We start from the raw sequence: 21,999 nt of genomic DNA on the forward strand, positions 1-21,999 counted from the left end.
TGGACTTGGGAGTCAGCTTTTAGAAGAGCAGATTCTCCCTCAATTTCAGGGGTTGGCGTGAGGGTCAGGCCTCCTGTCCAGGCCTCCCTGGACCTTCCATTGCTCTGGGATTCATTCATCTCATGCCAGGTCTGCAGCTCTGACTCGGTGCTGCTTTAGACTGCTTTGGGCTGCTTTGGGCCTGATTGCCACCCTGTGATTTTAAGAGCCTGGGTAGAAGGCACCTGGTGTAAATAGTAGATGGGTTTTCTGTTTTGAACAGGCAGCTTCTTTTCAGAGAAGAAGCCAGGGGTGAGGGCAGATGAATTTTCCTTCCCGGGGTGGGGAAGCATGTGAGGAAGGGAATATGTTGGAACCATCTGCTAGAATCCTCCTGGGAGTCCCAGGAGCTTTCTGGCTGTTTCCACATCCTTGTGGCCCTAAGGTGCTTCTGAGATGACCATCACCTTTCCCTGTGTGGCCCTGGCTGCCCCATGCCTGGACAGGGCAGGGCAAGAACCGGGGGGGTTTTATAATTGGTTGATTACCCGCCCCCCCCCCCCCCCCGCCGCCCCCCAGCTCCCGTCCCTGCAACAGAAAGGTAGCCAACATGACCTTCCCTGCCGTGCTGGATTTGAGGCCTGTGCCCCTGGTCTGTCTCTCCCACCACTGCTGATTCACGCTGCCTTGTGAGAAGTCCAGGTCATCCCATGCTCACAGCTCTGTTTTGTGGGCTTGGGGCCTTGGCAACACAGAAGTTTCTATTGTGGTGGGGTGGCAGCTAGGATTGACCTGTAGGGCTGAGGAGGTGGGGCCTGGGGACTGACAGTGGAGCTATTCATGGGCTCTGCCCCGGTTTCCTGCTGCTTCCCATTGTGGATCGGTTGTGGGGGAAGGGGAAGAGGAGAGGGGGTGGCCAGTGTTGCTATTGTTGCTGGCGCAGAGAGCTTATTATGCTTAATCAAAGTCCTTTGGTGGACGGATCTTAGCCACTCCAGGGCCCCTCATGTGTTCTCTGATGCTGGGTGGGCTGCCCAGCCTGGGTCCTGCCTTCCCCCTGCCTTCCCCCTGCCTTCCCCCAGTGTCCCCTTCACCTCTGGATGTTACCCTTTGTGGGTACCTCTGTCAGGATCCTCCTTCCTCCCTCTCAAGTCCCCATGCTGTGCTTGGAACCCCCTGGGTAAGAGTTTAGAGCAGCTGGACAAGGAGCAGGAGTGTCCTGTGCTTGTGTTGTCAGCCACCTGCCGCTGCCTCTGGGACTGGGTTCTGCCTGCGCAATCCCGGCCCAGCTGCGCCCTTGGGTGGGGGCCAGGCGCGTGCCTGGGTTGTTGTAAGTCTCGCAGGCCCCCGCTTTCTTTTGTACCTCAGTGTTCAGCTCAGTGTCCTCTGTTTCTCACTTGAGCACTCATCTGCAGAAAAGCTTGTTTGCTGGCAGGCTGGCCTGTCACCTCCCCCGCTGCCTGAGCCACAGCCATATTCCTTTGTTCTGCCCTCTCTGGTTTCTTGAATGGCAGACAAGCAGGCAGACTGGGCAGGCAGCAGCCTCATAGCATCAGCGGAAGCCCTTAAGATATGAATCTTCCCACTGAGCCAAAGGCATGCAGTGCCCTTGCTGCACCCTCAGTTCCCCTAGCTGTAACCCCATCTCCCCAGTGGTGCTGAGATTTCTCTTTGTTTAGAGAGGGTCTAGGCCCATTTTTGGATCAGAATGATGGTGACATTTGAAGTGGGACAGAGGGAGTTCTCACTTGTTTGTGGCCACTGAAAGTGTGCGGGAGAGGGAGGGAGAGAGACCTGGGAGGGAGGGAGGGGAGAGGGGAGCTGCACAGGCACCTGTGGGAGCAGTGGCCTCCTGGTCTTTGGCAGAAAAGACCACTCCCAGGCACACTTCCTCCTGGTCCTTCTACATGATGTCTGTGGAGGAAGAGTTCTTAGCATTTAGGGGTAGGGGTGGATGAGAAACCTGTGCTTTTGATTTTGCTGTCTGTGTGGTTGTAGAAATTTTTTCCCGTGGAGAGGAACCATACTCTGTCCCTTTGTGTCTGAATGCCTCTCTTATCTCCTAGTTTTTGGTGGGCATAATGAGCTTCTTCCTAGGGGCCCAATTTCACCCAAGTGCGAAGTCGCAGGTGTAGCTGAGGACCACTCTCTGGCATCCCTTTCTGGACGTGTGCCCGCCCCAACCCAGCTCCTGCTTTGTACACTGCAGCCAGTCTGTAATAGTCACCTGCCTTTGACACAGAAGTTGTTTTGTATGAGAATTCGGAGCTTTCACTGCTGCTCTGTGTTTAGCATTTTATTTCACCCTTTCAAAAACCATTCATCTTGAAATCAGCCTGGCAGCTGTTTTATCTGATTCCCATTAGCCTAGTCTTTCAAATTAGGAAGCAAGTCCCAGCCCTGGACAGGGTGGCCCCTTGGAGTGTCCTTATTTCAGCAAAGGTTTTTCCAGATTCCGCAAAAAAAGAACTAAGTTCACTGTCAAATGCATTGAAACACAGATGCTGTTTAGTTGGCCCAAGATGAGGCTGGGAAAAGTCATGATTGAGGCAGCATGGTGTTCTGGAAAAGCACACGGAAGTAGAAGGCTGGGGTGGGGTCTGCCCTGGTTGTGCCATTGGATTCCTGGGCAACTTTAGCCATTCATTTCAGTGGGTTTAGGTCTCTGGAAAATGGAAGTGATGCTAAGGTGAACTTTGGAAACTTTTTAGTTGTGTGACTCTCAGTTCTTACGGATCTAACTCCAAAATGGCCAGTCATTACCCTGAACCCCTCATGCCAATTCAGGGTATCTTTTGGAAGAAATGTCATCAGGTAGGATTAACACAGGACATCTCTCCTCCAGGGCATTTCTTCCTCTGGTTCTTGAAGGGTTGGTGGTGGCAGTGATCACCTCTGCAGGTGTGTGCAGTTTGCCATGGAAGCCCACCCACCCTGACCCTCTCACCACTGGCTGTTCTCAGGGGTTGTGTGTGGCACCACTGATAAATACTCTTGCCTCCAACCTTGGCATTGACTCTTTTCTTGGAAATGCTACATTCCCTTTCTGGTAAAATTAAACCTGGGAGGAAGGAAGTAAAGCTCTTTATTTTACATCCAGCCAAAGTGAGGGCAGGATGTTAAAAGTAAAAACAAACACAGTAAGACAGTGATACCCTCTACACTTAAATATCCTCTTTCCTCCTCCTTGGGGGGCCAAGAGCAGATTTAAATTTTGTCTATTTTGTTAAAGATTCCAGGAAGCAAAACCATCCTTTTGCTTGTGTCCCTTCAGGGTGGGTGTCTGGCCCTTTATGTGCCTTTCCGCACCCAGCCTCCATCCCCAGGGCCTCCTGTGCCTGTGGGTTTCCTCCCATTGTCTGCTGGGCTTCTGTATCACTGCTCTGGGTTATGTGTTTCTGCCAAGAGTCAGAGGAGGCCAGCGGTCTGAGAAGACGCCCAAGGGGAAGGGAACCCAGCTTCGTTTACCATTAGGTTGGGGTAGCTTCCACAGCTGTGAAATGGGAATAAAAATAACCTGTGAGACTCTAGTGGGGCACATGAAAGTAATGAAAAAACTCCAAAGTTAAATCATTCCTCCAAGAAAGCTGACTGCATCTCTGTAAATCAACGCGTGGTAAAGATGGGTGGGCCTTTTCCCCAATACTTGCCTTAATGTGGTTTTCTCAGTGTTGTTGCTTTCTTTTAGGCATATTACATCCTCTCTGTTCAAAGCACTGCCCACACGCCTGTCATGGGCAGCATTGCATCACCTGGGAGCTTGTTGAGATATAGAATCTGGGGGTGGAGGTGTCTCAACCCCACACCTGCTTAATCAGAATTTATTTTAACAAGTTTTCCAGGTGATTTGCATGCACTTTCAAGTTTGAGAAGCCCCGGCTCATATGCCTTTGCCCAGCCCCGCCCTTGCTCCTTCCTTAGTCTGTGTTGTGGTTTTGCAGTCTTCACCCTCTTGCCTTCCTTAAAATCATCAACTTTAACCGGGTCTGTCAGGTATCCCTGGGCCCTGGGGGTGCCTCAGAGATGGGTGTGGGGACCGAGAAAGCTGCATTTGCTGGCAGCTGTGAGCATCTCCGCGTGCCTGCTGGCTAGGTCATCTGTGGGGCACAGAGCCTAGTGGTAATTGGAGCCCTCCTTTGTGAAAGGGCGCTGCAGAGCCTCCCGTGGCCATCTGGTGCCACTCGCCCCCGTCCGATCCACCCCAGCTGGATGATAGCATCAGAATCAGGTTGTAAATGTTGCTTGTTTTTTGTAGAAACACACAACATTCTATATAAAGATGTTTAGGTATGTGTTGAAGTTCAGAGAAATAGTCCATAAGGGAGACTGTACATTTATTTTTTTGTAGTACTTTGTAGTGAAGAAAAGTTTGAGATGCCTCTCTTGATTTTGCTAGGATTGCGTGCCCAACCCCTGAATTCTGGGAAAGAACTTATGCCTCTAGGCCTGAGGTTGAGAGTGCTGGAGAGCTAGAGGAGCCCTAGGCAACCCTGCTCAGCTGCTGCTGCCCAGCACTGGCCTTCTGGGACACTGTTTGAGGGGCTGAACTGCTAATCTTCAGCTGACCCTCTTTCTAGATTCTTCTCAGACTTTTTCAGCAGTTTCCCACCATTAATTTGCATTTAAAAAATGCAAATCTGTTCCTCTCTTCACCATTATTTCTTTTCTCTTGACATTTTCAGTGCAGTTTGTTTTATTTATTTTTCTCCAGCAGGCTTCACTTTTCATAGCTTGTTTGGGAAGTTTGTTTTGTTAGTTCTGTGAACCTTTTCCCTCAGGCTGTTTGCATTGCTCAGAGGAGGCCAGGAGACAGGCTCTGCCCTGGACTGGAGAGTTGCCTATCCTGGGGTAGGTGAGGGGTGCTCCCAATGCGGACCTTGGAGTGATGTAGGTTGTCTTAAAGCACAGTATAATGTACCAGACTTCAATTTTGGATACAAAGATTTTTAACATCTTAGAGCCACAATCTTTATACTTTTCAAGCATGGAAAAATGGAAGAAAAGGAAAAAGTGTGTATAATTCTAAATTCTCTTATATAGTTTCTTTGTGTTGGAGGAGAGGAGGGTTGGGGTAGGGCAACTCCTATGAAGAGATTTCAAATTTACAGTATACATGCAGGTCATACCTTTATACCATATTGGAGCAACTCCCTTCATGGCTGCTTGAAGATTCAGTTGTTGGAGATTTTATTTTTCCCCAACAGTGGGTCTGCTCATCACTCAGAATGTCTGTGGTGTTTAGGAGTGGCTCCCACCCCCAACTGTGTCAGCCCTCTGAGGGCAGCCACCCTGGTTGTGTCTTTGTGCCATCTACAGACATGGGAACCCACTGGGGGTTCTGTTCATAACCCAATTTGGAGAATCTTGTTGGCTGCCATCATGCCAGGTTGTAGCATAGTGTTTCCATCGCAGGCTCAGTTGCTCCCCACAAACTAGTGAGTGTCTCTCTACATGTAGGCGCCCATCTAGTTCATATTTAAGCCATCTGCTCTGTGCAGGATTTCCTGACCAACTTCCTACCTCCTTCTTCCTTCCGGTGCCCAGTCCTGCCTCCAGCACCTACCTGACTGCACAGTTAGTAGAGAGAATTGTGTCCTGAGTCAGGCATGGGTCTTAACTCCCACTCTTTGTCTCTCCAGCCTCATGCTAGGTACCTTGTATGTTGGTGCTTGAACCTGCAGAAAACAAGTCCTGAGGTGTTTCCTGCAACAAAAGCCTTTTCACCCTGAGTGAGTTAAAAAAAAAACAGTGAGTTTGTGTGCTGATGGATTGCTGTTCAGGTTGCCTTCAGCCTTGCCAATTTAGGTGGCCCTTGGCCTTCAGGTCTTCAGTTGAGAATTTCAGAGTAGACAAAAGGCCTGGTCTGGTACTCCTGAGGTTAGGAGGTCAGGGCATTTGGCCTCCTAGGTTCTTGTCCATGTTGGAGATGTCACTGTAAACTGGGCCCAGATTCTCCACATCTTGTGTGCAGCTGGCTTCTGGGTATAGACATTTCATGTGCACTTAGATTTTCAGAAACAGGCCTGCCATGATTATCAGAGCACAACACTGTGTGCGCCATGCCAGCATGGGCTTTTCATCCTCCCATGAGCTGGCAGTTTCACCTTCAACAGCAGCGTGAACACAGCTGTGAAGCCAGGAAGGCACCAGGCCTCTTTTCACCCAGAATTTTGAGAAGTTGTGGGTAGCAGGTGTGGATGACGAGGCCCTGCCTCACCTGCATGAGACGGTCCCGCCCTGGTGCTGCTGTTGCAGTCGAATAAGCTGCTTGATGAGTCAGCCTCGAGATCTGTGTTTGGGCCCTAGCCTTGTTTGTTACCTGAATGTTTTATCCTTCCCTCTCCCTCTTTTTTAAAGGAAAATGTCCACAAACTACATTTTGACTTGAAGCCAGTTATCTTGTAGAAGCTCCCTTAATTTGGGTTTCTTTGATCTTTCCTCATTATGCAGGTTATCATTTTGTTGGGTGTACCATGGAAATGTGATGTCCTCAGTGCATTACCTCAGGAGGGACTGATGTTGGCTTTACCCATTGCAGGTGATGACTACAGTGATCACCTGGTTAAGATGGCATCTGCAGACTTTCTCCACTGCTGAGTTACTATTGTCCTCTTTGTAATTATTAAGTGTCCAATGGGGGAGAGACTGATACTGTGCAAACATGCTGTTCATCAAACTTTCATCAACTAGTTTATGGTCTGAATGTTTGTCCCCCACTACCCTGCACATTCTATTCATATAGTATTGAAATCCTAATGCCCAATTTCATGGTATTAGGAGCTTGGGCCTTTAGGATGTACTTAGGTCAGGATATTTGAGCCATTATGAATAGGGTTAGTGCCCCAAAGAGCTGCCTTTCCCCTCCACCATGTGAAGATACAGTGAACAGGTATCAGATTTGAACCAGGAAGATGGCCCTCACCTGACCATTCTGGTGCCTTGATTTTGGACTTCCCAGCCTCCAGAATTGTGAAAATAAATTTCTGTTCTGTTATTATTATTTTTAATCCTCACCTCAGGATATGTTTTTATAGATTTGAGAGAGCGAGAGAGAGATGTGAGAGAAATATCAATTAGTTGTCTCCCATATGTGCCTTGACTGGGGATGGGACGTGCAGCCTAGGTATGTTACATGTCCCATCCCCAGGAATTGAACCCGCAACCTTCTGGTGTACAGGACGATGCTCCAACTGGCTGACCCACCCAGCCAGGACTCCTGTTCTTTATAAGCTACCCAGTTTGTGATATTTGGTACAACAGCTAGAACAGACCAAGACAGAACCCACTGATGATTCTTAACAGAATTAGTTATTTCTGTCACAGTTGCTGAAGGGTGATGATTTAATTCCTTCTACATTTATTATTTGTCAATCTGCTGTAAAGAACTTTCCCCTACTTGTTTATATGTCCATTTATTTGCATATTCAAATGGACTAATGAATTCGTATTTTATTCAGAGTGAAAATTCATTACTATTATTGTTTATTTTGAAGCTCAGATTGTTCCAGATTTGGCCAGTGGAGGAGGGTCCCTTCAAACTGACTTCTGTGAAGGATGGGTCTTAAAAATGTGTATTTCCAGGCCTGTCACAGTCCCATTGAAGTCTCCACATGCAGTTGGGAAAAGGCTCCTAGAGTGATTCTGATATATTGTGGAATTTGGGATCAGCCCTACCTGGCCCATCTTTTTCAAGTGTGCACCTTACGGAACCTCCCGTTTCTCCCCAGCCACCTGACTTGACAAGTGACCTGCTCTGCCTGCCTCCAAGCTGGGTTTTTGGGTCAGAGCTTTTTTTGAACAAAGGTTCTGGTAGCTTAAAAAGTAATAAAAATAGTAAGTTTGAAAATCACTGGATTAAGTGACCTCCATTCCAGGCTTAGCATTTCTCCTGCTGAGCCATGGCCTCTCCTTCATTCCCTTCTCTGACCCACATGCCTCCCTCCTTGTGCTTCTTCCTGATTGCAGTTCTGAGACGGACAACTGTCTCCTCACCAGATCAATGAGGAGGCCCCTCAGTGCTCCTTTAAGTGCAGCAAGTTTTGGGTTATGGGTTTTTGGTGGTGGAAACTCATAATACTGCGAGTTTTGAACTCCCAAACCCTGTCTAGTCCTTGTATGGGGCTCTTGTACCTCAGGTTCCACAACAATGCATCACACCCTTTTCATGCTTGGAATCTCTGACCACTGCCCTCAGCTGGGACAAAGCTCTGCTTTTAAAAGCTGATATAACTACATTGGGCCAACTTAGATAATTTTCTTATTTTAAGGTCAATTGATTAGTCACATTAATTACATCTGCAGTCTTTTTTTACCCTTTCTTTTATATGGTTATAGATTATTCTTTCTGGGTTTTTTTCTTTATGTGATATAAAGATGGCACTCAAAATATTTTGAAGACTTCCTAGAGATCTGGGTAAAAATGATGGATTGAGTGGATGTCCCTAATTTTACTTTATACCAAAACCCCACAAAAGTTAAGATATGGAGGATTTTTAAAAAGGAATCAATCTACAAGAGCTGACTATGAGGATAGGGAGAAAGGGAAAAGAGACAACAGCAAGAAAACATTGTAAACCAGGAATAGATAGATGAGTGACCTAGTTTAAAATGTAGGTGTTGGTGTCACCATATTATTACTTCATGTAGGGGTAGGGGAAGGGAAAGAGTATCAGACGTGATTAAATACAAGAATTGTTTGAAAGCAGTCAATGTGGTTAGATATCTAGATCCCTTTCCTTTCTCTATGATTCTTTTTTTTTTTTTTTTTTTAAAGATTTCTATTTATTTCTAGAGAGAGGGGAAGAGAGGAAGAAAGAGAGCAGGAGAAACTTCAATGTGTGGTTGCCTTTCGCACCCCTAACCAGGGACCTGGCCTGCAGCCTAGGCATGTACCTTGACTGGGAATCGAACCAGCAACCCTTTGGTTCACAGGCCGGCGCTCAGTCCACTGAGCCACACCAGCCACAGCTTTCTTCCGTGATTCTTGGTGACTGCCTCTCCCCTTTAGCTGGACATAGGAGATTTATTCTGCAGAGGGAAAAACTAAGGGTCTGGAGATGTGAGATATTCTTGGATTATATGAAGACCCTCTTCATTCCCCAGCCTTCTACCTTCCTTTGGCTTCTAGAAACTGACAGCCAGCCTTTTATCTTCCAGAAAGGAGATAAAACATCTCACCGGAGGGAACCTGACTAGCCCAGGAGGAAAGAACTAAAGATGCTAAAAACAGGGATTTCCCAGCAGATGGCCTAACCAGGTCATCCTACACAGAAACTCGCCTGCTCCTGGACTCAGCACTTGCAGTTTGTTCTTAGTCATGAGGATTATCAATAATGAGGACTACCAAAGGTTACTAACATGAGGAAACTGTCTAACAGGAAAGGAAGCAAAAAGAAACAGGAAAAAAAGCAATTTAAAAGAAATATTCAGCTGTGACCAGGTAGCTCAGTTGGTTAGAGAGTCATCTTGATCCAAAGTGTGGGTTCTATCTTATGTCAGGGCGCATAGAAGAATTAACCAATGAGTGCGTAAATAAGTGGAACAACAAATAGATGTTTCTCTCTCTCTGTCTCTCTCTCCCCCCTTCCTCTTTCTTTAAAAATCAATCAATAAAAAAATTGTAAAAAGAAATATTTAATTTAGAGAGAAGATTTTGGAAAAAAATTAGACATTTTCTCAGAAATAAGAGAAATATTGTATCCATGAAATAAGAACAGGATACTACAAAAATTTAGAAAACAAAAAAAGTATTAAAAGTTTAAAAAAATAAGGTCAGAGCAAAACTATTAACAGAATTATTAAAAGAAAGGTGAAGGAGTGTATCCTAGAACCATGGCCCAATTTGTAACCTCATGGAGAGGGCCCCTGCACTTGTAAACACTGCTATGACTTCACTCCAAGAAGCTGAAGCCTCAATTGACTACATTTTCACACTATGCCAAGGTTGAGCTGGTTCTTCCCATTCCTGCTGAGATCCCTGCAGCTTTTCAGAGCTTGTACAGGGGTGGGGGTGGGGTGTGGTAGGGAATCACTAGTGCTCAAGCTGGTAACCTCAAACAGTTCACAGTTAAGGAAGCTCTGCTGAATGATTTGGGGGCCACTGAGATGTGGGTGTGGTTTTATGTCAGCAAGATCATAGGCAAACATGATGTCACTGGCCATGATGTTTGAAGACCAGTCTTTAACATGTTTCTTATTGGTTTACTATTTGAGTGTTCTTGGATCATGATTAATTGAAGTGGTATTTGAACAAAAATAATGTCAAAGGAAAGGTGAAAGAGTCTTCTAGAAGATGAAGAAATGTATAATAGAGTTGAAGAGGTAAGAAAAGGAAAGGATCAGCCAGGGTTTCCATATCTATTTATAGGAAGGAGTTGCAGAAAGAGAATAAAGAAAAAGTTCAAGTGGGAAAATCATCAGGAAAAAATTTTCTTGGAAGAGGAGGATATTGGTCTCCATATCAGAAGGGGTCATCAGATGTTCAGCCAAGTGGATAAAGATAGACCCGTACCAGGACCCTGAATTTTCGGTATGCTGGGGAGAAAGGGATACACCTACAAGCTTACAAAGAGAGATAACAGGTCAGATACAGAAATCAGGAGTCTGAGTGGTTTTGGCTTCCTAATATACTGGAATATAGAACATGCAGTAGAACATGATGGCTCCATCATTTTCAGTATAATTGATTTCTAATCTGGAATTCTTTACACAGCCAAGCTGTTATTCAGGTAGATAGAATAAAGCTGTATTTAGACATACAGGGTCTGAAAAACTTGCCTTTGACAGTAATGGGTTTGTCCAAAAAGGTGAGCAAATATTGGATCTCTCATTGGCTATATCCCAAACAAGGTGAAGGGACTGTGTACCAGTCCAGATGGAAGCAGCTTAAAAGTCTTCGGGAGAGATTTCTTCTGGAATAAGTAGAAAGAGAACAAGCTGATGTGAATGGACTTATTGAGAGGAGATTTGGACAACTGGCATTGAATTTGGGCTTGAATATTGATAATTTCATTGGAAAGTAAGAAAATAGGAAAATCAGAGAATTATTAACTCCAGAGAACAAAAAGTTGTACAGGAAAAGTAATTATGGTTTATATGGCTTGCTCACTCTGACGGCTCACATGGTCATAATGATGAGAATTCTGAAAATTACTCAAGCCAAAGCTGTAGTTTAATTATAATTGGAGTTAACTCTAACTGGAAGGAGTTGTGAGGCCGTGGTTTGGGAGGAGAGGTGGTTTGTAGGGCGTAAAGAAAGTTGTTGTATCCTTGTCTTCCAGGGGAGGAAGTAGATAGGTAATAACTAAAGCTGAAAAGCCAGGGGTAGTAATACAAGCATATTATACACAGAAATTTCTAAGAGATATTTGGGGCATAAACATTATTAGAAAAAAATTCAACAGAATAAATTTGAAGATCTAATTGGCTTTATTAAGCAATTTATGAATCAGGTAGCATCTCATCTAGCAACTAGAAGGTTGCTCAGAGGCATTGTACAAAATGCAAGATTTTTATCTGAAGAAGGGTGAGAGCAACTACTAACAAAAGAAACAATGATTTTTGGGCTTGGAAATCTTTTCTTTGGGAGGATGAGAAGGGGGTTTTTATCATGCAGATTGCCTCTGCTTTCTATGGGGGGATATGGAGGGGGCCCACGTGATAGATTACCTTTCTGGTGCTTGACCAGAAAATACCAGACTGGTTCATTAAGATTATGTTTCTGGAAGAAATAAGACTGCAGTTAGATCAGATATCAACTCTAGGTTTGGTGTCAGGGCGTCTAGCACAAGTGATGTCATGCTGGGCCTGTGATTTTTTTTTTTTTTTAACAACATCAAAGTGAACAAGAAGTTGAAAGTGTCCCTGGGAAAGGGGAAGACCTGCCCGAGGGCCTAGGATCTGCTGTTCTTCTCAGCACAGCTTTTACAATAGTTGACTTTTAGATTATGTGCAGGGATAATTTATTATTTTTTTTTTTGAAAAACAAAAGAACAAACAGCAAGTCTAGAATTCATGCCATCTAATAAGGAGAAGTATTGTTTCATGAAACTAATTTTAATTGAGTATGCAAGTATATGTGCTCTGGGTTGATTTTGATAAATGGGTTTCTTACTGTGGGCTATGGTAAAAACTTTGAAAGCCAGTGTTTAGTACTTTCTCATTGCCAGTTCACTTTTCACACTTCTGTTCTTTAAATATTTTATGATTGAGCATATGCTACTTTTGTAATTAAAAAGATAGGGAGAATAGGAGGAAGGAACCTTCTGGGTTAATAAAATCCCATAATAGACAAGCCCTGTTTAGAGTGACTGCTGAGGTCCCCACCTGGAGGGGCCAGCATCCTTCAGGCAGACATGCTCCCCCTGCCCCCAGGAGCAATGGCCTCCATTCACATTGGTAATATGAAAGTGGTAATGGTAAATGTGGCAATGGAAACTTTTTTCAGAAAATCACTTGTAAATTCACCACCCCATGCAACCACTTTCATGCTTTCCTCTTCCATTTTGGCCTTCGACCACCACATGCTTACAAATTCTTCATGATTACAAACCATGATGTGCAGATTTCATACTTAATGCATATTCTTTTTCTTCTCTTGGTTTATTTTCCTGAGGCAAAATTCTTAGTCATGCAGTTATTGGATTAGGGGTATGACCATTTGGGGGGAGAGTGGGGTTTGAATGCCTAGAACCGAATTGCTTACCAAAGGGTAGTAACAGTTGACTCTGCTGCCATTGAGGTATGAGAATACCAGCCTCACTATGGGTTTGCCAGCTACAGTGGTGGTGATTTTGTTGAATTAAATGGTGTAGAATAACATCTGGATTGTTTCATTTCCAGCGATGTTGCATATTTTTCTGTTAATTGTATTGTCCTTTCATTTCAGTATAATACCAGTTTTCTCTGTCATTTTTCTGAAACTGGAGTATTTTATTTTAAGTTTGAATTTTTATATTGTAGATATTTACCCTTTGTTATAATTGCTGCAGTTGCAGATAACATGTGTATTTCCTTTGTTATTTTAATGTTACTTTTAATTGTATGGGAATTTAAAAATGTTATGTTTTATATTGAAATTTTTGTACTTTGGATTTCTTTTTCCCCTCTTGACTGAAAAGTGAAGATTAATATAGGCCTGAAATTTGAGTACCCTGTTCTCTTGTGTGTACCCTGTTCTCATGCACACACCGGCATGCGGCCTTTAATACTTAGATTGATTCTGGCTTATTGTTTACTTCTTCTCAGATTGCTAGCCAGCTATGTCAACAATTACAGGATTCCAACTTTCCCCCTTGTTTTGAGAAGTTGATTTCTTGAGATACACTTGCCTCTTATTTGCCACATCAATGCATTAGTCTGTTCTAAGTTTTGCAGTTGAGACAGTTTGAGGATGGGGAATTACATTTTTCTGATAATTGTTTTCTATGTAAAAAAAATAGCTTTTGATGAGCTTTCTCTGTTGGTGGTGGTAATTAGTATATGCTCAGAGTTTATCTGTCTTCTTTTAGGAAGCTAAGACTCAGTCTGTGTGTGTTTTAAAATAAATGATCTTGATGTTAATTGAATTCATTACTCAGTTTAGCAAATAAGAGGAGATGCCAGGGACCATTACCAGAGAGGGGCTTGGCCCTGAGCTTGTCTCCTAGGGTCAGCTGTAGAGTGTGGGTTCTTGATTTCATGTAGGAAAGATTTTACCACATGAGTCCAGGTGACTAGGAGGATGCGTTTATTAAAGCTGGGGACAGTGAAACAAGGAGGGATTAGCATAGAAGAAACAACAGGAGAGCCTAGGCTGGGCTGCCTTAGCTCACTAGGAAGTCAGAGGAAAAAGTTCAGGGGATCAGCCTGGGACAAGTTACCAGATGCCCATTGCCTTAGAGTTCAGGAGATGTGTGCCTGTGAGGAAAGAAGTGGGGGAAGAAGGGAATGGCGTGGGCTGCTCTACCAGGAGAGCATGCCACGGCCTATGGGTCCTTTTTTTGAGACTTTTATCTCTTTTCTTAGGAGCCAGAACCTTAGCAGGGTCTCAGGGGAGGGTTTCAGTAGAGTATTCATCAGTTCTCCAGGTGTGCCCTTTTGGGGTCATGGTCTTCTCTGATTGGTCAGTGACAGGGGAGGGGGTCTTTTAGTTATTGCAGTTGGTTCTGGTGTTGACCACCTGGTTTTGCTGCATTTCTGGGCCAGGAGCTGAAATACAACTGAGGCCTAGATGTTATCTCCAGTAAGGAAAGGTTACTCTGGGGTAAGATCCTTGTTTTCTCCGTGTTGCCCTGGCGACCCTCTGCACCTGGCTGTAAATTGCTGGGCCATTGTGTTCAGCTATCTGTCTCAGTTTCCCTGTTTCACTTGCCAAGGAATTTTCCTAGTTTCTCACTATCCTGTCTTAGTACCACAGTCACTTTGGAGTCATTTTGGCTGACTTTTGGGTGCTGATGTAATAGTTTTAGCAGCACTGCCTTTATTGCCTTCTTGGGGTTCTCTTTGTAAATGTGGCTAATGCCTCAGGTTGGCAGCTCAGGAGTACTCATCAATCTTTTTCCCTTCATTGAGGTTCTGAAGGCACTGACCCAGGAGCTTAGCACTGGCTATCTTCCCTCCAACTGAAGGCCAGCAGGCCCTGTGTTGAAGGATGTGGCTTAGGCCGGGGTCCAAACAAGTCGTCCAATTACCTCCTTCAATTTAAATTCCGGGCTCTGCCTCTGTGGGCACTAGACTCTTTTTGTGTGTCACATTGAAGTTCAGGACCTGCTTCTCCATCCCTGGTCTGCAAAACAGAGAGCAGTGTAAGAGCAGGAGGTAGCCTTTCCTCCCTGCTCCTTCGGTTAAGTGGGGAAGTGGGGTAGAACTGGGACAGGGGGACGGGGGAAGCTCTCCCGACCTTGCTAGCCTCTGTTCCCATGGGGAGGAATCAACAAGTGGGCCCAAAGAGTAGGGCCCTGGAATCTGTATGTAGACCCAATCATTCTGATGCTGCCAGCTGGTCTCCTCAATACCAGTAACATTAGGGATCGGTCACTAAGTGTCCTGTTTTAAGTGAGGATGCTGAAGGCTTCAGAGGGCAGGGGCTTGCCCAGGGTCAGGTCATGTTGCTGAAGGAAGGAGTCTGCCTGGGAGTTCCTGCTCCTCTCCCTGCAGCTACCTTTGTAGCCCAGGCTGTGCTCAGGCCTCCTGTGTGTCCTTGTGTCCAGTAATGGCCTTCAAGGTTGTGTTCACACTCATTCTTAGAGGGGTCTCTGTGGAAGTACAGCTCTGATGGCAGGATGGGGAGGTGGCATGGGGCTGCTGGTTTTTGAGACCAGACTGGCCTGTCTCTCCCAGCAGGCCGCTGATCACTCTCCCATCTCTCTTGAAGGGAGGGGATGAGCCAATGACGGTGCGCAGACTGTGCCCGTTGATTCTGCTCTGTGGGAAGGATGGTTGAGCTGTCATAGCACCCACTTTTAGAGGGCTGTGATTTTCATGTCTCTGCATGGTACCACTTTCTCAGAACAGCAGCTGAGCCCTGAGGCTGCCTCACAAGACCAGATTTTGCACTCTTGAGCGTGGCAGACTCTAGTTTATTACTGGTGGTTGTGGGTGGGTTGTGTCTTCATTGCCAGTAGCCTTGTTTGTTTTTGCCCTGGTCCTGTTATGTTAGGAGATCTGAGAATTGGGAGGCAGATAGGGCTGGGGATGAGCACTCCCCTGTAAGCCTCGGATCCTGGGTCAGCTGGAGGCGCCACCCTCCTTCCTCATCCTTCAGCTTCTGTGTTGTCTGCAGTGTGGTGGAGGAGTTAGGGGTTCTGGGTCAGATGCTCTGAATTCTCCTTTAAGGATACCTCCTTTTTGTAGGATACTCTGAGAGGCTTTGTGGGATGGACACAGATAAAAAAAGTGACTTCCCCTTCCCCGCTGCCTTCACTTTATGAAATTACAGAGTGTTCTGTAGTTTAAGGCCAAAACAGTGGTTTTGGTTGTTGGGAGTGGCGGTGAGGGGGAGGGGAGAAAGAGGAGGAAGGAATGGGGTGAATGTTGGGCTCATGCGATCTCCCTGCCAAGGCCAGGGTACCCTGCCCTCCTCACCTCTGTGAGGGCTGAGCTTGAGAGGTTGTCTCAGAAAATCTTAGGTGAACAAATATGGAGCCTTAATTCTGGCTTTTCTTTACTGGCCAGTGTTAGATTATGTCCAAACTTGGCATTTGTCACATCTTCCCAAAATGGTTGAGTCCCCATTTCTTCATTTGACTCTTACTTCCTGCTATTCTTCCCCAGGTAGTGGTAGGTGGAAAGAACATGGTCTGTGGAATCCTGTCCTTGGTTCAGATCCTAGGGCCTGTTGTTTTTTCCTTATCCTTGAGCAAGTCACATAGCTTTCTGAATTCCTGTTTTCTCTACCATGAAGTAGAACAATCAGTACCTAAAAGGCATTAGGCAGAAGCCCTAGTATTTAGGAGATAGTTAAAAAATAGCCATTTTCCAATCTTTCAAAAATTATTCTCATTTTTTGGCTGTTTTCAGAAAGTTGACTTAACCTGATTTTTGCCAAACTTACAGCTGGCATTGATAACAAACTTGTGCCTGGATGAGTAAAAGAACACAGGGAAACAATTTGGAGATTTCTGGAGTCTATATATAAGCCTTACCTTTTCTCTTTCCTTGGGGAGCAGGTTTTGGGGTGGTGTTTTGGAACTGAACCTGCTACCTCATGGCTCCCACATCTCTCTACAGATCCGGCTTCATAGAAGATGCACTATTATAGATACTCTAACGCTGAAGTCAGCTGCTGGTACAAGTACCTCCTCTTCAGTTACAACATCGTCTTCTGGGTGAGTGGATGAGTGCGGCCTCATTCCCTTGTTTAGTCCATTATTTAGTAAATTATAATTTTTCACATGCTTTTGATTTGCCAGGCCCTCTGAGGCGCTGGATGGGATGGTGGGCAGGGTTAATCAGCCCTGCTCTAGCAACAAGTGAATTATAAAATAGACCCTTAATTGCTCTGATGGGGAAGGCCAGGGTGATGGAAAACCAGACTAATTGAATGAGTGGTCTAGATGGTCTGGTAATTGAATATCAGACTACCTGAGCTTTGGGGGTTCAGGAAAACTTGGTGCTCTAGTCCAGATATGTATTTTCTCCCCATATCCTGCCTCATTCCCACCCCAGGAATGTCCCCAAAGGGCATTTGAGCAGAGCAGTTTGTATGCATCTGCCTGTAGGCCAGACCCTCTTCTAGGCTCTGGGAGTTAGGACTGGACAAGGGCAATTAAAGCCCTGACCTTTGGTGCTGTGTTTAACCAAAAGTGGTATTAGCCTACTTAGCAACGGAGCAGAGAGGGAAAAGCTCCTTATTGAGGGTGGTTAGAAAAGAACATTGTGATGAGGTGACTTGTGGACTGAGGCCTGAATATGAGTGAAGAGGCACCCTCATTGGGGGTCTGGGGAAGATAGCCCCAGGCCAGGGAACAGCATTTGTAAAGGGCCTGAGGCAGGAATGAGCTTGGCATATGCAAGATGCGAAGAGAAGGCCCCGTGTCTGCAGCTGAGTACAGACAGGAGACACAGGTGAGGACAGAGGCACGAAGGGGCTGGGCCATGTAGGACCACACAGTTCTCAGTAAGTAGTTGGAATTATTTCCTACTTTTTTTAGTAACTCTTGATAGGTTATTAATTGGGTGGTGTGATCTGATTTTGGAATGATTCTGCAGAGTGAGGGGATGGATGGTGGTAACCATGTTCTGAGATGGAATTTTGGGACAGAAGGGTTTGAAATGGTCTCTTAGCTAGTTACATAGAGATGACACTTTCCTGTCTAAGTGTCCACTCTGAAGTCTTAGCCACCATCACAGGGAGGGGTAGACTAGATGAGTTCATGGAAGGAGAGCATGTTGACTGAGAAAAGGAGAGGTCTGGATATTGAGCCCTGGCATCCAGGAGATGGAGTTGAGGTGGAAAGTCCACTCCAAAGTTAGCTGTGAGTGAGTGGCCTGAGGTAAAAGGAAGCCCGGAGATTTTGTGTTGTGGAAGCCTTGAGAGGAAGCCCTTCAAATAGAAAGGAGCAATCAGCTGCACCAAAGGTGAAGCAGGAAAAGGACAGAAAATTGTCATTGGCTTTGACAGGACAGGGGTTGTTGGTGACCTTGACTAGGACTGCTGTTTGCTCAGGGGGCACTGAAACCCACCTGGAGTTGGCCAAGGAGCCAGTGGGATGTGAGGAAGTGGAGATTGGTGGCTCATGACAATTCTCACAAGGACTGTTGCCTAAAAGAGGAGCATTTAATAGTTGGGCAGTGGCTGGTCCAGGGGTTCAGGGAGATACACCGTGTGTGTGTTGTCAGTGGGATTGACCCAGGGAGAGGCAGACATTGATTTTTCTGTGCTGAAGGGTGAGGGGACATGATCATGCACAGAGGCTTTTAAAATCATTGAGCAGGCATTGCTTATCAGTGTCCTTGTGGGTGCAGATGGAGAAGGAAGGGCAGAAGGAGTGGCCGTGATGCCACATTTTGCCTCTGCTCTGGATTTTGGCATTTGCTATTTGGATTGGAACTTTTTTCCTTTAAGTTTATTTTTAATTGTACTTCACATTCAATATCACATTAGTGTCAGGTATACAACATAGGGTGTCAACATTTATATACCTTATGAAGCAATTGCCACAATACATCTAGTAACCATCTGTCTTTCACACTTGATTAAACAATATCACCTCCTGATGGTTTATTTCCAAGTTTTGGAGTTTTCTGTCCTGGAGAAATAGGTTGGGATTCAGCGGCTTGGCTGTACACCCCAGGTCTTTTTCTGTGCTCAGGCAGCTTTTCACCAACTTCGTCAATGCCCCTGAAGTAGGGCAGTGCTGGGCATTTCATGTGGTTCCTGTGGGCCTGCCCTTTCTAATGGGAGGACTGGCTGTATCCTTGAGACTCGTGGCATCTCCTGCCTGCATTGCTCCCTGTCTTGAGAGAATCCTCTGGCCCTACCTGGAGACACCACCCTCTAGCTAGTTGTTGGGAGGAGAGCCATCTGGCCTAGGCAGGCAGTCTCACACTTTGGACACTTGTACACCCAGCTGTCATTGTCACTGCCAGCTGTGCTCTCTTGGCCATGTGCCTTGACCTCTGATTCTCATTCTGATTTTTGCAGCTAGGGGGAAACTCCCATGCTGCTGCCGTGGCCGAGGGCCCTGGTGTCTGTGTCTTCAGATGTTTTTCAGAACAGATTCTTTGCTCTTGAGAAGCTTTATTCCCTTGCCTGATAGTATCTTTGCGGCTCCAAATTAAAATAGTGGAGTTCACAAATCCAGAATTACAGCTTTCTGTTTGGTGATTGAAGGGTGCTGCAGCTTTATTGGTCTTCTGCAGAATTGTCATTGCGTGTACTTGGAGAGTTAATCATTTCTCAGTTAGTGTGCACTGGGGTGGAACAGGAAGGGACAAAAAGGAGTGGTCAGGAAAATGAGGCCTGAGAAAGCTTGGTGTGGAAATTCGTAGGCTGAGGCCAGGCGCCTGGTTGGGGAAGGCTACCTGGCCCTTTCCTGCTGAGTTCCTGGTGGTGATTTGTTGTTTTCAGCTGCTCAGGAGCTGGGAATGTGGAGTAAGACCTGAGAATTGGGGTGTAGAGGCCTTTGGGACATACACGGTGCAGTGGAAGGCCCCTGGGGGCCAGTCTGGATTTGGACCTGAACTGGTAACCTTGATAAGCCTTGGTGGTTTCAAATATTGATCTCACCTGCCTGCTGCCTGCCTTACAAGGTTGCTGAAAATGTCTAAAGTGATACGCCAAGCCCTTACCTCCATAGAGGAGTTTTCTTTTATAAAAAAGAGAATAATATAATGAACACCCATGTTCCTATCGCCCAGCTTCAAAAATTACCATCTCATCCAATCTTGTGTAATTTCTGCCCCACCCCCACCTCTTGGATATTTTGAAGCAAAGCACAGCTAGGCTGTTTTGCACAGAATTTTTATAATATTTATTTTGTTTTGATGAATTAAGAATGAACAATGGAGCAGAAGGATTGTCTGGGCTCAGCAGGCAGATTTGAATATATAAAAGGCAACCTGTTGTTTCTTTGACCAATTCTGAGTGTTGGAACAAGCACAGGTTTTATTTAACAGTTTGTCTCATTCAGAATTATTTTCACAGCAACATTCTTTATAATAAATACCTGTAACACTAACAGCTTTCTGAAGCTTCTCTCCCTCTAGTTTAGGGTCAGAGTTTTCTTTCCAAGAGGCTGGTCATGATAACACTTAGGGTGAGAAACGTGGGTGCTGCCAATGTGTCTCTGTTCTGAACCTTGTGTTTTACCATGTGACATGTGAGCATGGAGCTGGGTTCATGGTGTTCTTATCTCATGGATGTCAGGAAACAGTGCTCCCAGACAACATAGCATTTTGAAGGCCCTAGCATTTTTAAAAATTGTTATAATCATTCTTTGGTTGTGTTAGACCTGTTTCTAGGGCAATATCTCACTTTGACTTAGGGAAATGCAAATCAAAACCACAGAGAAATACCACTTCACACCCATGAGGATGGCTACTATGAAAAGAACAGAACATAACAGATGTTGGCAAGGATGTGGAGAAAGTGGAACCCATATGCACTGTTCATGAGACTGTAAAATGGTGTAGCTGCTATGGAAAATAGTGTGGTGGCTTCTCAAAAAGTTAAAAAATAGAATTTTAATATGATCCAGCAATTCTACTTCTGGGTATTATACCCAGAAGAATTGAAAGCAAGATCTTGAAGAGATATTTGTATACCTATGTTCATAACAGCATTATTCACAATAGCCAAAAGGGAGAAGCAACCCAGGTATCTAGTGATGGGTGAATGGATACATGAAATCTAGTCTCCACATGCAATGAAATATCCAGCCTTAAAAAGGAAGGCAATCCTGTCACATGCTACAACATGGATGAACCTTGAGGACATTATGCTAGGTGAAATAAGCCAGACACAAAAGAACAAATACTGTATGATTCCACTTATATAATGTACCCAGAACAGTCAAATTCATAAAAACAGAAAGTAGAAGAGCATTTGCCAGGGGCCAGGCATGGGGCAAATGGGAAGTTATTGTTTAATGGGTAAAGTGTTGTTTTTGCAAGATAAAAAGTTCTGTGGATAGTGGTGATGGTGGCACAATGCTATGAGTATACTGAATCCCACTAAGCTGTACACTTAAAAATGGTTAATTTGATATTATGCTTACTTAACAATTAAAAATTTTTAAAATTCTCACGCGGACTTGCAGAAGAAGGGAAGCTGGGAGAGGTGAGCATTGGAAGGGCAGTGTACAACCCTTTGTCTTCATTCACTGTCACCCCACCTAGCTCCACAAAGAAGATGGGCTTCCTGGTTTTCCTGAATAAGTCCCCTAGAGGGGCAATTCAGATGATATCTGCAGTTCCAGGATTGCTTCCTATCACAAACACTGAGTTTAATCTGCAAAGGTTCCGATGAAACTCTTGCCTGAATCTATTTCAGAGGAGGACTGATGAAGTGAAGAACTGAGGCTCCTTGTGAGCACAGACAACACCGCTGTTACAGAGAAGAGAGCCCCCTGCCACTGGCTTCCTCAGTGACTTGGGCAGGTTTGAGCCACAGCTTCCCTGCTTATAGAATGCAGGAATTAGGTTCTGAGCCTACTGTGCAGCCTGTTTCTGTGTGAGTGGAGAGCCATGACCAGGCCCCTTCCTTCCTTCCAAGTGAAAGATGCCTCCATGAGTATATTGTACATGTAATTTATGGTCCAGATTGGGAAACTTAAGTTTATTACAAATTTTGCCAGAACAACAGGTGTCCCCCAGGACTGTCCTAGGCAAACCAGGACATGTGGTCACCCTACCTGAGAGAGACAAAGCAAGTCTGATGGGGAAGAACTTAAAGGTCAGCTCTCTTCCCCTCTCCTCATTCACAGCATCTTTGTGGGTGGAGAGTCTTCTTTTTCCTCTGGCCTTTATGGTGCTCCTCCTTTGTTGGGGAGGAGAGTCAATACCTCCTGTGATCAGCTGATAGAGAATTGCCCATGTGTG

General features: G+C 45.2%; 1 protein-coding gene across 5 annotated transcripts in view; it reads left to right on the forward strand.

Moving 5' to 3' along the window:
* TSPAN14 (tetraspanin 14) overlaps positions 1–21,999 on the forward strand; it is a 50,905-nt gene that overhangs the window by 9,709 nt on the left and 19,197 nt on the right. For 2 of the 5 annotated variants that reach the window (XM_054580443.1, XM_054580448.1), the window contains exons 1-2: positions 5,489–5,708; positions 16,687–16,784. In XM_054580443.1, the coding sequence (XP_054436418.1) occupies positions 16,704–16,784 (81 nt within the window). In that variant the 5' untranslated portion in view covers positions 5,489–5,708; positions 16,687–16,703. Of the gene's footprint in view, positions 1–5,488; positions 5,709–6,448; positions 6,518–16,686; positions 16,785–21,999 lie in introns of those variants that run through there. The other 3 variants (XM_054580444.1, XM_054580447.1, XM_054580445.1) reach the window with 3 other exon arrangements.

The sequence above is a fragment of the Pteronotus mesoamericanus genome, unplaced genomic scaffold (assembly GCF_021234165.1).
Source record: "Pteronotus mesoamericanus isolate MK-2021 breed Mesoamerican mustached bat unplaced genomic scaffold, CSHL_Meso_final contig_59, whole genome shotgun sequence".
In the NCBI taxonomy this organism is placed as follows: domain Eukaryota; kingdom Metazoa; phylum Chordata; class Mammalia; order Chiroptera; family Mormoopidae; genus Pteronotus; species Pteronotus mesoamericanus.